Raw genomic sequence first — 15,261 nt, 5'->3', positions numbered from 1 at the left:
GTATTGGCTATGCGTGAATTGCCCTGCCAATGTTATTCTTCTAAGACCATTTTGAAATTAAATATGTTTTTAAATGTATGTGATCACACTGGTAATAGATCACTTGTTGTATTACTTGTGAGGCACAGCTGAATAAGCATAATAATTTGCATATTTTCTTTACTGGATTGATGGCCTGCATCTGATGGTCAGTCTTAAGGGGAGGGAGGGAGCAGCGGTGAGGCTGCCTCTCACCAGAGTGATCCGACTCATCCTCCCTCCACTGGCAACAAAGGGACACAGTCTTTCAGCTGATGGCGAAACTTAAGTAGCACTGCATTATTTCAGCCTCATGCACCAATTCATGTTTGGTAAACCGATAAAGTGAATTTTTTATTGATAAAAAAAATGAGACAAGCCGCTAATAACAACAACGCAAGCTATTGAAACACTTTGCTATACTCATTCATTGCAGATGCAGTGCTGGTTGTAGTGTGAATGGAAGTAGGGAGAACGCGCATTTTATGTCTTCTAAAAGTGTTGAACGAAGCGTTGATAGTGTTGAATAACAACTTAAACATGAACTTACTCATAAAAACAGTAGTGCTTTGCTGTATTCGTTGAGTCTCTAGTCATGGTTTTGAAAGTTTTGAAATCTCACAGTATCAACTTTGCTGTGCACTCTAGGCTCCTTTATGCAGTCCATGGCTTGAGTTCTACCATCAGACACATGAAATGTTTCAAAATGGGAACACTTTGCCCTCCCAGTGCTTTGCCCTCCCACCTACTGCCAACAGTGCGAAACAAATAAAAATAAATAAGAACGCAAGGCGTTATAGTTGGGTTTTTTACAGAAATGTTTGGTGATCGACTAGGATTGCCTTGGAGATCGACTGCTTGGTGACTGTACCCGGAAAAATAACAATTTTAAACATGTGAAAAACGACTTCTTCCGGTTCAGACTTACTCGTTGTTATGTCTTGTGGGTTTCATAATCAAGTCTTCATAACAATTCAATAATGATGAGACGGGAGACAGAAATTAGTTCAACCATTTATCTGGAACGTGCTCGTTCTCAACACTCTCATGATGCTCTGCGGCACAACCCCAATACACCACAGTGATGTGTTATCACGTTCGGAGGAAAATGGAGAGTGCGCCTTGAGCTTTGCGTGTCGTCCCCAGCCCGCGTGACCTGCAAATTCCGTGAATCTGATTGGTCAAAACACGCACAGAGCCTGCAGTAGCACTTGGATGTGAAGGACAGAGAGATTGTGCGCAAGTTGACAAATCATGAGGCAAAGCGGAATAAAAACAGCACTTTGCTCCTCTTTTTAACGCTTTTGTATCAATATTAATGTTTTATTTATACACGAATATTGACCTCGAAGATTGCCATTTTCCCATTCACTATAATGAGGATCCTGTTTTCGGAAAACAATGCCTACAGTACCACAGTCGACCTTGAACTTTGTGGCTTTCATTTCAGGTTAAGGCATACAGCCTGATCACAGGAGGTTGGTGGCACCTTAATTGGGGTGTGGAATAAGTGGAATGGCATCAAATACATCAAACATGGTATAGTTACAATAACCTCAAAATGTGGCCATGGATGTGTAACTCATTTTAAGGTTGAACAGTTTGTAAGATAGCCTTATTAACTTTAGGCTATTTACTGTATTACAAAAGTAATATTGAATTATCAACATTTAAAGGAGATGTATCTAGCCACAGGCTTAATCCCATTCTTTAACTTGTATTTTTGGTTGAGTTGGAGACGTGAATCCAACATCATTTATTAACTTGTCGACAAGTTAATAGGCTATTTATTGTATTTCAAAAGTGATATTGAATTGTGTTTGATTGTCAATGCAACCAGATGTCTCCTTGGATAGTTCCATCTGTGCTACTAATTTAGTCTGGCTTTAATTCCAGTTTGTCTACAAATTAATAATGTATATTGTAGAGGCGGCAGCCTATTAGAGGATCTGGAGGTGTGGCTTGATGGAGGCGTGGCCTTATATCCACCCGTGGAAGAAAGTGTCATGCCAGTTCAAGTGTTATGTTGTACTGTGACAGCTCAGAAGACTTATTGAGACTAATATAAGTGTATGTGATACCAAAGAGTGTACTAGAGTACCATTGTTAAGAAAGTCACCTTCTCTTACACTAGTGTCAGAAGTGGGATAGCTATACACCTATGCCTTGACATGATGGATGACACTGTGAATCAGCTGGCAAAGAAGACTGGGCAAGAAGAGGCGCTGAGCTCTCTGAGTTGAGAAGCTTTGTTGGCCTATCTTCTTACTACCGAAGGGCCATTCATTGTGGACACAGATGCCAGCAATGTGGGCATTGGGTCCTTTCTTTCGCAGGAGGAGCCGGATGGGGAACGGGTGGTTGCAGTCAGAGCCTCAACAGTGCTGAGCGCAACTACTGTGTCACCCGGCGAGAGTTGTTTGCTGTGGTCGATGCACTCCATCATTTACGACCCTACCTCTACAGTACTCCTCCGTACTTACCATATATCTCATTCACCTGGCTCCTCAACTTCCGAGAACCACATGGCCAGGTGGCTCGCTGAATAGAAGAGTTACAGGAGTATGACTACCAGATGCAACACCGGCTGGTCATCTCCAAACAAATGCTGATGCGTTGCTTCACCGGCTGTGTGAAGAGGAAGACTGCAAGCACTGCTCATGCTTGGAACAAAAGGAGAGTCTCCTGCCCACAGTGGCGGCAAATCAGGCGGCAGACAGGAGCTCAACATCCTTGGAGACCTGGAATGACCAAGACCTGAAGAGGGAGCAGGAGGGTGACCCAGTGTTGGTAACTGTTCAGGGCCAGCGGCCTGCCTGGAACAGAGTCTTACCCCTGTGCCCTGAAGCCAAGGCCTACTACTCCCAATGGGACAACCTTTCCATTCACAATGGGGCGCTTTTTCAAAGATGGAGGGAACCAACATGCAACTCGGTGGTGTGGAGCGGTTGGTGCCTCGTTCCATGCATGCCCATGCCCTCAGAGCTGTCCATGGGTTGGTGGGGGCAGGCCACTTCGGGTACACAAAGACCCTCCAATGCCTCCGAGGGAAACTCTAATGGGCTGGCTGCCGACAAGACAATGAACAGTATGTGCATGCCTGCGACACTTGTACTGCCCACATAGGACCAACTGGATGCTCCCATGCCCTGTTGTAGCAGTACCAGGTGGGGGCCCCCATGGAGTGGGTTAGTGTGGACATCCTTGTTCCTTTCCCCATGACAGACGCGGGCAATCAATACGTACTTGTGGCCAGGGCACCACAACCACTGCCAACAAGCTGGTGGAAGAGATGTTCTGCCGATTTGGAGCACCTGAAGAACTCCACAGCGATCAGGAGAGACATTTTGAAGCTAAGGTGTTCAACAAAGTCTGTGAGAAGCTGGCAAGACAAGGACCACCCCCCTTCATTCCCAATGCAATGGGCTCGACGAACGGTTTAATTGGACTTTGGCAGTACAGCTGGCCACTCTCACATCCAACCACCAGAAGGACTGTGACTGACATCTGCCATTGGTCTTGTAGCTGCATACCAGCAGCGCTGATGTTTGGCAGAGAACTACGCACTCCAGTGGACTTGGCACATTGGCACATTTTTCAACTAGTCGGTTCGGGGATTCGAACCAGCGACCTTTCTGTTACTGACCTTAATTGCTAGGCTACCTGCTGTCTCCATCTCAACCAAAAAATCTAAGTTAAAGAATAGGACTAAATCAAATCAAACTTTAAATCGCTTTAAATTAAGTTTGATTTGATTTAGTCCTATTCTTTAAATTAGATGGAGACATGAATCCAACATATCAGTTATTAATTTGTAGGCAAACTGGAATTAAAGCCAGACTAAGTTAATGGCACAGATGGAACTATCCAAGCAGAATATGAATCTCCTCTTAAATATCATTACATTTAAAATCAACCAGAGCTTGAAACCCTAGGCCTATTATTGTCTAGTTTTAGTTCAATTCTGGGCTGAATTGAAACAATAGTGACTTGCTATATAGGCCTGAATAGCATCATTGATGATAATATGAGTGATAAATTATGGTCACATTTAATGTGCTCTGGGACATTTCCATTGAAATAACCCCATGAGCACCAACATGTGAATTTCATAGGAACATATCAAATTTGGTGTCAAATGAAATAAATAAATAAGCAAACACGTTTGGTGTTTGCCAAAGGGCATGTGGGAGACTCCCCAAACATGGAAGAAGGTACTCTGGTCAGATGAGACTTAAATTGAGATTTTTGGCCATCAAGGAAAACGCTATGTCTGGCGCAAACCCAACACCATTTTTCATCGGCAGGGACTGGGGAACTTGTCAGAATTGAAGGAATGATGGATGGCACTAAATACAGGGAAATTATTGAGGGAAACCTGTTTCAGTCTTCCAGAGATTTGAAACTGGGACGGAGGTTCACCTTCCAACAGGACAATGACCCTAAGCATACTGCTAAAGCAACACTCAAGCGGTTGAAGGGGAAACATTTAAATGTCTTGCAATGGCCTAGTCAAAGCCCAGACCTCAATCCAATTGATAATCTGTGGTATGACTTAAAGATTGCTGTACACCAGCGAAACCCATCCAACTTGAAGGAGCTGGAGCAGTTTTGCCTTGAAGAATGGTCAAAAATCCCAGTGGAAAAAAGTGCCTCTACAAAGTATTGACTTTGGGGGGGAATAGTTATGCACGCTCAAGTTTTCTGTTTTTTTTGTCTTATTTCTTGTTTGTTTCACAAAACAGTTTTTTATTAAGGCACATTAAAGTTTCTGCCAAAAAACACATTTTGATTTTAATGGCTCTCCTGTGAAGTAGTGACGCGCGACATACGCCTAGTTTTCTGAAATGAGTCACATATAAGGAAATCAGTCAATTGAAATAAATTCATTAGGCCCTAATCTATGGATTTCACATGACTGAGAATACAGATATGCATCTGTTGGTCACAGATACCTTTATGAAAATGGGCCTCACAATGGGCCTCTGGATCTCGTCACTGTATTTTTGTGCATTCAAATTGCTATCGATAAAATGCAATTGTGTTCGTTGTCTGTAGCTTATGCCTGCCCATACCATAACCCCAATGCCACCATGGGGCACTCTGTTCACAACGTTGACATCAGCAAACCGCTCACCCACACGACGCCATACACATGGTCTGCGGTTGTGAGGCCAGTTGGATGTACTGCCAAATTCTCTAAAACGATGTTGGAGGCAGCTTATGGTAGAGAAATTAACATTCAATTCTCTGGCAACATCTATGGTGAACATTCCTGCAGTCAGCATGCCAATTGCACGCTCCCTCAAAACTTTTTGTTGCATTGTGTTGTGACAAAACTGCACATTTTAGAGTGGCCTTATTGTCCCCAGCACAAGGTGCACCTGTGTAATGATAATGCTGTTTAATCAGCTTCTTGATATGCCACAGCTGTCAGGTGGATGGATTATCTTGGCAAAGGTGAAATGCTCACTAACAGGTATGTAAACAAATTTGTGCACCAAATTTGAGCGAAATAAGCCTTTTGGGCATGTGGAAAATATCTAGGATCTTTTATTTCAGCTCATGAAACATGGGACCAACACTTTACATGTTGCATTTACATTTTTGTTCAGGAAATGTCGTGCAGCTGAGAGCTGGGTGAACCGAATCACACAGGGTTGTGACAGCTAAGGACACTGTGTCCTGTTGTGGTTGCCGTTCATATGTTCATGCTCTCCCCATTGAGTAGACTGTATCACAGTGACATCTAGATGGCTACCAATATTAGTTATTTTTTTGTGTAGGCTGCTATCCTGCTTGAAATATAATTCTGGGAGGGAAAAAACGCCAGCTACGTTGTGATACAGCTGCCAAGTGGGAGAAGCACCTAGGTCAGCAGGCACCTCGATACAACACCGGTGCACTGGTCATTCGCACTGGCTTTAGCGGCCCACAACATGGCTTATGTGTAAAATGCGGGCTATCAATAAAAAAAAACTTTGCACTGGTAATATGGGAAAATATCCTTTGAACTTCTACATTTAGAAACAAGACATTTTCTCTGTAGTAATGGTGAAAACATAATGGTCACGAACGAATCTGCGCTCAGTTTATTCTCTATGAAACTCAGAGGCTGCGGTACAGCAAGCCTATCATCACAACAATTATTATCTGGCTTATTTTTTTCTAGGTCGCACAGCAAGATATTTACGAGCAATTTAGAGCAGACCGAAATGGCTTGTGTCAACTTGAGCTAGCTAACTAGCTAACAAGCAAACGTCAACCAGCTAGCTAGCTAGGTTGGCAAATAAAAGATGCAGTAATTCAATGTTGGCTAGCAATAAAGATACTTATAAACATGTCAAGGTACCTACCCAGCAGCTGCAGAAAATATTCTTCCACTTCACCGCCGCTTCAAGAAAATATTTACTAAAATAGTCTGAGCTTCATGTGTCTCACCCGATAGCATGAGGTTGGCGCCTGAAACTGATCATTTGAATCTACAGTAGGCATAAGCTATTACTATAAAGAAATACAGTATGTTAGAGCGATTTTTACAGGAGGCTTCCAATTACCGTTAATAACGGTATTTTTCAGCATTTTACCCATAATGCAGTGTAATCTACAGCTGTGCATTCTATAGTGTTTTACTGTTGAAATTACAGAAAAATCTTACGGTGTGTGTTGTTGCAGGGGTCATAAAATGGATTACTATTACTAAGTCAGCTAACACTTTGCTATCGTTAAGAAGGCCTTGCTGTACCACAGAATTGTTAAGAAGGCGAGGCGATAGCCCAATCCATCAGCTCTGTTTTAACCCTCTAGAGTTTAAGCCCTGTCTAAACTGGGGGAGATTCTAAAATAGCATATTGAATTGTTTTAAGATGGTCATACCAAGGATTATTTAGCTATTTGATTTTGAATTTTAAGACCCCTTAAGGTACCAAACAAATATATACAAAAATTATTGGATGAAATATTGAATTTGGCATTACTGCTATTAGCCAATAGAAACACTTTGAATAACAGATTCACTACATGGAACAACAGATAGTCCAACAACAACAAAAATCAAGGGAATTCTGTTCTGAAGTGTCTGTCATATATCTGAGAGATATAAGAAAGATCAGGAAACCGTTCGGACGCTACAGACGTTTTCGTGAGAAGACTGATTTTCGGGATGTCTCATGGTCAGACAAACACCTGTCTAGCTTTGCCACCTTTCACCGCAGATGCGGAAGGGTGATATCGGCGGATGCGGTGGATTGAGAACCGGCCTATGCAACAACAAAAAAAGATCTCTATCTTAAACAGACGGTGGTGCGGAAATTGTAGGCCAAGGGTTAAGGGGTCCTAAGATCTTGTTTATACCTGGTGCTAACATGGGTATTTTGTGCTGATCTTATCCACATTCTAATTGTTCCCACATTGTAGCCGCTGCGTCTACACATGGTGTAAAATGTGTCTCTTATCGTCCATTTTGTTCACACCCTGATATCCTGGTTCCTCCCTGAATACAAATTATTTGACAAATATTTTTTAAATAAATAATATTTATTTATTTATTTTAAGACACATATTGATGCCATAGGTCAATGGCGTCACCTGTCATTGATTTTAGAGGGTGGAATAATGATGATTTAAATGGTTTCACTGTCCAGATTCTCCTACACTTGTAAGATTCCCAGACACAATGCGTGTCTGACTACCTCCGGAGGTGGTCAGGAAGATCTGATCACAATGCGTATTTTATTAGTCTACACCTGTCAAAAAATTTGGCCACAATCAGAATGTGGACAAGATCAGGACAAAGGACGCATGTTAGACGCAGTTATAAACAGGACTTTATAGTATGCAAAAACATACAGGTAACTGCCAAAATATAGGAAACGCCAACATAAAGTGTCTTAATAGGGTGTTGGGGCACCACGAGCCGCCAGAACAACTTCAATGCTCCTTGGCATAGATTATACAAGTGTCTAGAACTAAATTATTAGAGGGATGCGACACCATTTTTCCACGAGAAATTCCATAATTTGGTGTTTTGTTGATGGTGGAGAAAACGCTGTCTCACTTTTTCAATCTTGTCTCATTGCTGCAACTCCCCAACCGGCTCAGGAGGCTAAGTTCGAGTCATGCGTCCTCTGAAACATGACCTGCCAAACCACGCTTCTTAACACCCGCCCGCTTAACCCGGAAGCCAGCCGCACCAATGTGTGAACACCGTTCACCTGACGACCGAGGTCAGCTTGCAGGCGCCCGGCCCACCACAAGGAGTCACTAGAGCACGATGAGCAAAGTAAAGCCCACTCGGCCAAACCCTCCCCTAACCCGGACGACGCTGGGCCAATTGTGCGCCGCCCTATGGGACTCCCGATCACGGCCGGTTCTGATACAGCCTGGGATCGAACTTGGGTATGTGGTGACGCCTCTAGCACTGCGATGCAGTGCCTTAGACCGCTGCGCTACTCGGGAGGCCCCAAATATTAAACCTTTGATTAATATACATATAAGTGAATTTGTCCAAATACTATTGGTTCCCTAAAATGGGGTCTATGAACAAAAAGCTGACAGTCTGCACTTTAACCTCAGTCATTGTATCATTTCATCCAAAGTTCTGGAGTAAAGCCAAAACCACAACATGTGTAACAGTACAAATACTTTTGGACCTCACTGTATAACTAACTAATATAACTCACTATTTCTGACATAATCTAATGAGCCTATGTTTAGTATTGCTAGAGTACAAACATAGATATTGATCAATAGAAAATACCTGCTGTCACGATGATAAATTGCCTGTGTCTATCTGTTGATCTGGGTCGAAGCAAATCGAGCTGTCAACTTTTGGTCAAAACAGGGCACAGCTGTTGGCCTATCAATGTCCCCAGACCCTAATAGAATGTGTGCAATGGTACAGGGGCTGTGCTAGTAATGATGGTTCATTGTACCTGTAACATTCCATTGGTTCCATTATATCGGGCAAGCTAAATCAGGAGCATCTCATGTATTTCGAAGTATATGTATTTGACCCAGGTCTACTTGGATTCATCTGACCGATACAGTGTCCATTTTAGGACAGACTCTGAGGATTGATTGTTGACTGACTGTGTGTTTCTGTTCTGTTCTTCTCTCTCAGGTGGCATCCCCTTTGTACTGACCGGAGAGCTGTTTGAACAGTCGTACCGACCCGCAGCCTTCATGATCGCAGGGATCGTCAACTGGGTCGCCAACTTCGCAGTCGGACTTTTGTTCCCGTTCATGCAGGTGAGTGTGTGTGTGATTGGCTGTGTGTGCATCTCTTCAAATGTGTGGCTATGTGCTTACCAGCACTATCAGAATGTGCGCATGCTGTGTGTGTTCCAAGAAAAAAGTATAATGGTGTCAGAAAGAATAGACTATTTGATTCTTACGTTGGAACGTTTCCTGAAACTACAGGGCACTTTTTTATTTCATACACAGCTCCCACAGCCCCAGGCTGCGCAGCAACAATGTCTCTTCTATTCTGTTCTTCTTCTACTCCCAGAAACATTCACTGCAGTTCTTCTTTTACTCTTCTGTCTGCGCTCTCTCTCTCTCTCTCCTTTTGCTGATATGCTGGCGCAGAGTACATTCAATCAAATTAAATCAAAGGACATTTTACATCAGCAGTTGTCACAAACTGCTTATACAGAAACCCAGACTAAAACCCCAAAGAGCAAGCAATGCAGATGTAGAAGCATGGTGGCTAGGAAGAACTCCCTAGAAAGGCAGGAATCAAGATGTTCAAACGTTCATAGATGACCAGCGGGGTCAAATAATAATCACAGTGGTTATAGAGGGTGCAACAGGTCAGCACCTCAGGAGTAAATGGCAGTTGGCTTTTTCATAGCCGAGCATTCAGAGGGAGAGAGAGAGAACAGCAGGTCTGGGACAAGGTAACACGACCGGTGAACAGGTCAGGATTCCATAGCCGCATGCAGAACAGCCAAAACTAGCTCAGCAGCACAACAAAGTAAAACGTCCGGTGAACAGGTCAGGGTTCCATAGCTGCAGGCAGAACAGCAGAAACTGGATCAGCGGCACGACCAGGTAGACAGGGACAGCCAGGAGTTGTCGGGCCAGGTAGTCCTGAGGCATGGTCCTAGGGCTCAGGTCCTCCGGGAGGAAGGTAGGAGGGAGGGAGGGATGGAGGGAGAGAGAGATGGGAGAATTAGAGGAAGCATACCTAAGATCACACAGGACACCAGATAAGACAGGAGAATTACACCAGATAGGACAGACTGACCCTAGCCCACCGGCACATAGACTATTGCAGCATAGATACTGGAGACTGAGACGGACGGGGGGTCGGGGGGACACTGTGGCTCCGTCTAAAGTTACCCCCAGACAGAGCCCACCAGGCAGGATATAACCCCACCCACTTTGCCAAAGCACAGCCCCCACACCAACAAAGGGAAATCAACATACCACTAACTTACTACCCTGAGACAAGGCCGAGTATAGCCCACAAAGATCTCCCCCACCGCACGAGCACGAGGGGGTGCAAAACCAGACAGGAAGATCACGTCAGTGACTAAACCCACTCAAGTTGAGTATAGCGGAAAAAGCCTGCCACGATGTGCTGCACCCCTCGTAGGGACAGCATTGGGAGAACGTGACTCAGCCCCTGTAATAGGGTTAGAGGCAAAGAATCCCAGTGGAGAGAGGGGAGCCGGACAGGCAGAGACAGCAAGGGTGGTTCGTCACTCCAGTGCCTTGCCGTTCACCATGCCGTTTGCCAGACTACACTCAATCATAGGACCTACCAAAGAGAAGAGTCTTCAGTAAAGTCTTCGTCTCTCACATAGATCGGCAGACCATTCAATAAAAATTAGCTCTATAGGAGAAAGCCCTGCCCCCAGCTGTTTGCTTAGAAATTCTAGGAACAATAAGGAGGCCTGCATCTTATGACCATAGAGTACGTGTAGGTGTAACAGTGTTGCTTCCATCCCTCTCCTCGCCCCTACCTGGGCTTGAACCAGGGACCCTCTGCACACATCGACAACAGTCACCCTCGAAGCACCGTTACCCGTCGCTCCACAAAAGCCGCGGCCCTTGCAGAGCAAGGGAAACAACTACTTCAAGGTCTCCGAGCGAGTAATGTCACCGATTGAAACGCTACTAGTGCGCACCGCTAACTAGCTAGCCATTTCACACCGGTTACATAGGCAGGACCAAATTGCAGAGATAGTGTAGGTAGGAGCAAGTCCAAGTAATGTTATGTAGCCTCTGTAGCTCAATTGGTAGAGCATGGCGCTTGTAACGCCAGGGTAGTGGGTTCGATCCCCGGGACCACCCATACCTAAAAATGTCTGCACGCATGACTATAAGTCGCTTTGGATAAAAGTGTCTGCTAAATGGCATACAAATGTAGGTTAGCAGTAAAACCTTGAAATCAGCCCTAGCCTTAACAGGAAGCAAGAGAGGCTAGCACTGGAGTAATATAATATTTTTCGGGGGTTCTAGTCAAGATTCTAGCAGCCGTGTTTAGCACTAGCTGAAATGTATTTAGTGCCTTATCTGGGTAGCCGGAGAGTAGCGCATTGCTGTAGTCTAATCTTGAAGTGACAAAAGCATGGATTTGCTTTCCTGCATGATTTTTTTACAAAAGGTTTCAGATTTTTGCTATGTTCTGAAGATTTTTTTCAAGCTGGTCTTGAAATATTTTGGATATGTTCTTCAAAAGAGAGATCAGGGTCCAGAGTAATGCAGAGGTCCTTTACAGTTTTATTTGAAACGACTGTACAACCATCGAGATTCATTGTCAGATCCAACAGCAGATCTCTTTGTTTCTTCGGACCTAGAGCTAGCATCTCTGTTTTGTCCGAGTGTAAAACTAAAACATTTGCCGCCATCCACTTTCTTATGTCTGAAACACAGGCTTCCAGGGTAGGCAATTTTGGGGCTTCACCATGTTTCATTGAAATGTACAGCTGTTTGTCATCTGCATAGCAGTGAAAGTTGACATTGTATTTCCGAATGACATCACTAAGAGGAAGCATATACACTGAGTTTACAAAACATTAAGAACACCTGCTCTTTCCATGACAGGCTGACCAGGGGAATCCAGGTGAAAGCTATGATCCCTTATGGATGTCACTTGTTAAATCCACTTCAATCAGTCTAGATGAAGGGTAGGAGACAGGTTAACCTCTATGGGATCGGTGTCCCGTCTACGGGACGGTTGAGCTGACATGCGCTAATTTGATTAGCATGACTGTTGTAAGTAACAGCAAACTTTCCTGGCAGAAAGCTTACATTCTTGTTAATCTCACTGCACTGTCCTATTTACAGTAGCTATTATGGTGAAAAAATACCATGCTATTGTTTGAGGAGAGTGCAGAACAACAGAAAACTTATCACGGCAACTGGTTTGATATATTCACCTCTGAAGGTAAATAATGTACTTACATTCAGTAATCTTGCTCTGATTTGTCATCCTAAGGGTCCCAGAGATAAAATGTAGCATAGTTTTGTTTAATAAAATCCATTGTTATATTCAAATGTAGGAACTGGGTTCTTCAGTTTGAACCTCTGCTGTCTCTGGCTCCACACCCATCCCGCCTGGCCATCTAGATGTGTGAAAGTTGGTGTATAAGCTAATGATCCATCATGTATTACCATATCATTTTTGTATGTTCTCTATAGTTATGTACTTAAATGTATCAATTAACCAATTCGGCACATTTGGGCAGACTTGATACAGAATAGTCCAGTATTGCAATGCTTCACTGGATCAATCTGAAACTTTGCACACACACTGCTGCCACCTGGTGGCCAAAATCTCAATTGCGCCTAAACTGCGATATTATATTGTGGCCTTTCTCTTGCATTTCAAAGATGATGGAACAAAAAAATATATATATTTTACCAGATCTAATGTGTTATATTCTCCTACATTAAATTCACATTTCCACAAACTTCAAAGTGTTTCCTTTCAAATGGTATCAAGAATATGCATATCCTTGCTTCAGGTCCTAAGCTACAGGCAGTTAGATTTGGGTATGTCATTTTAGGCGAAAATTGAAAAAAAGGGTCCGATCCTTAAGAGGTTAAAGCAGGATTCTTAAGCCTTGAGACAATTGAGACATGGATTGTCTACGTATGCCATTCAGAGGGTGAATGGGCCAGACAAAGATTTAAGTGCCTTTGAACGGGGTATGGTAGTAGGTGCCTGGCACACCAGTTTGTGTCATGAACTGAAACGCTGCTGGGTTTTTCATGCTCAACAGTTTCCCGTGTGTATCAAGAATGGTCCACCACCCAAAGGACATACAGCCAACTTGACACAACTGTGGGAAGCATTGGAGTCATCATGGGCCAGGATCCCTGTGGAACGCTTTCAACACCTTGTAGAGTCCATGCCACGACGAATTGAGGCTGGGGGGTGCAATTCAGTATTAGTAAGGTATTCCTAATGTTTGGTATACTCAGTGTATATTGAAAACAATAGTGGTCCTAGGAACAAACTTTGAGGAACACCGAAACTTACCATTGATTTGTCAGAGGACAAACCATCCACAGAGACAATTTGATATCTTTCCGACAGATAAGATTTAAACCAGGTAAGAACTTGTCCGCATAGACCAATTAAGGTTTCCAATCTCTCCAAAATAGTGGTGTGATTGATGGTGTCGAATGTGGCACTAAGGTCTAGGAGCATGAAGACAGATTCCGAGCCTTGGTCTGACACCCTTAAAAAGTAATTTACCACCTTCACGAGTGCGGTCTCAGTACTATGATGGGGTCTAAAACCAGACTGGAGTGTTTCATGTACATTATTTGTATTCAGTGAGTTGCTCAGCTTTTTCAAACAAATTTGAGAGGAATGGGAGATTCGATATAAGCCGGTTCAGTAAAAAAAAAAAGGGTGGGGTTTATTACTGCCACTTTAAGTGAGTTTGGTTTACATCCGGAGGATAGGGAGCCATTTATTATGTTCAACATAGGAGGGCCAAGCTCAGGAAGTAGCTCTTTCAGTAGTTTAGTTGGAATAGGGTCTGTAGACAGCTGGAAGGTTTAGAGGACATGACTATTTCGTGAACGTGTCGAGATACAGGATTAAAAAACGTGACTGTCTCCATTGATTAATTGACGTCATCGGCACCCAGGGAGCAGTTGTTGGGGGTTAACTGCCTTGCTCAAGGGTAGATTTTTACATCTTGCTGGCTCGGGGATTCGAACCAGCAAACTTTTGGTTACATTACATTTACATTTACATTTTCGTCATTTAGCAGACGCTCTTATCCAGAGCGACTTACAAATTGGTGCATTCACCTTATGATAGCCAGTGGACAACCACTTTACAATGTATATTTTTTGGGGGGGTGGGGTAGGGGGAGGGTAGAAGGATTACTTTTATCCTATCCCAGGTATTCCTTAAAGAGGTGGGGTTTCAAGTGTCTCCGGAAGGTGGTGAGTGACTCCGCTGTCCTGGCGTCGTGAGGAGCTTGTTCCACCATTGGGGTGCCAGAGCAGCGAACCGTTTTGACTGGGCTGAGCGGGAACTGTGCTTCCGCAGAGGTAGGGGGGCCAGCAGGCCAGAGGTGGATGAACGCAATGCCCTCGTTTGGGTGTAGGGACTGATCAGAGCCTGAAGGTACGGAGGTGCCGTTCTCCTCACAGCTCCGTAGGCAAGCACCATGGTCTTGTAGCAGATGCAGGCTTCAACTGGAAGCCAGTGGAGTGTGCGGAGGAGCGGGGTGACGTGAGAGAATTTTAAATTTTAAAATTTTAGTCATTTAGCAGACGCTCTTATCCAGAGCAACTTACAGTTAGTGAGTGCATACATTATTATTATTTTTAATTTTTTTCATACTAACGCCATGCTCTACCAACTGAGCTACATCCCTGTGAGAGATGTTGGGAAGGTTGAACACCAGACGGGCTGCAGCGTTCTGGATGAGTTGTAGGGGTTTAATGGCACAGGCAGGGAGCCCAGCCAACAGTGAGTTGCAGTAATTCAGACGGGAGATGACAAGTGCCTGGATTAGGACCTGTGCCGCCCGCTTCCTGTGTAAGGTAGGGTCGTACTCTGCGAATGTTGTAGAGCATGAACCTACAGGATCGGGTCACCGCTTTGATGTTAGCGGAGAACGACAGGGTGTTGTCCAGGGTCACGCCAAGGTTCTTTGCACTCTGGGAGGAGGACACAACAGAGTTGTCAACCGTGATGGCGAGATCATGGAGCAGGCAGTCCTTCCCCGGGAGGAAGAGCAGCTCCGTCTTGCCGAGGTTCAG

General features: G+C 44.1%; 1 protein-coding gene across 1 annotated transcript in view; it reads left to right on the top strand.

Moving 5' to 3' along the window:
* The window catches only part of LOC121575516 (solute carrier family 2, facilitated glucose transporter member 9), a 182,208-nt gene that overhangs the window by 119,504 nt on the left and 47,443 nt on the right, over positions 1–15,261 (top strand). The window contains exon 10 of the mRNA XM_045223329.1: positions 9,140–9,267. Within this exon, the coding sequence (XP_045079264.1) occupies positions 9,140–9,267 (128 nt within the window). The remainder of the gene's footprint in view (positions 1–9,139; positions 9,268–15,261) is intronic.

Source organism: Coregonus clupeaformis, chromosome 10 (assembly GCF_020615455.1).
Source record: "Coregonus clupeaformis isolate EN_2021a chromosome 10, ASM2061545v1, whole genome shotgun sequence".
In the NCBI taxonomy this organism is placed as follows: Eukaryota; Metazoa; Chordata; class Actinopteri; order Salmoniformes; family Salmonidae; genus Coregonus; species Coregonus clupeaformis.
The sequence above is the reverse complement of the archived record's forward strand: the minus strand, read 5'-3'. Positions and strand labels throughout refer to the sequence as shown.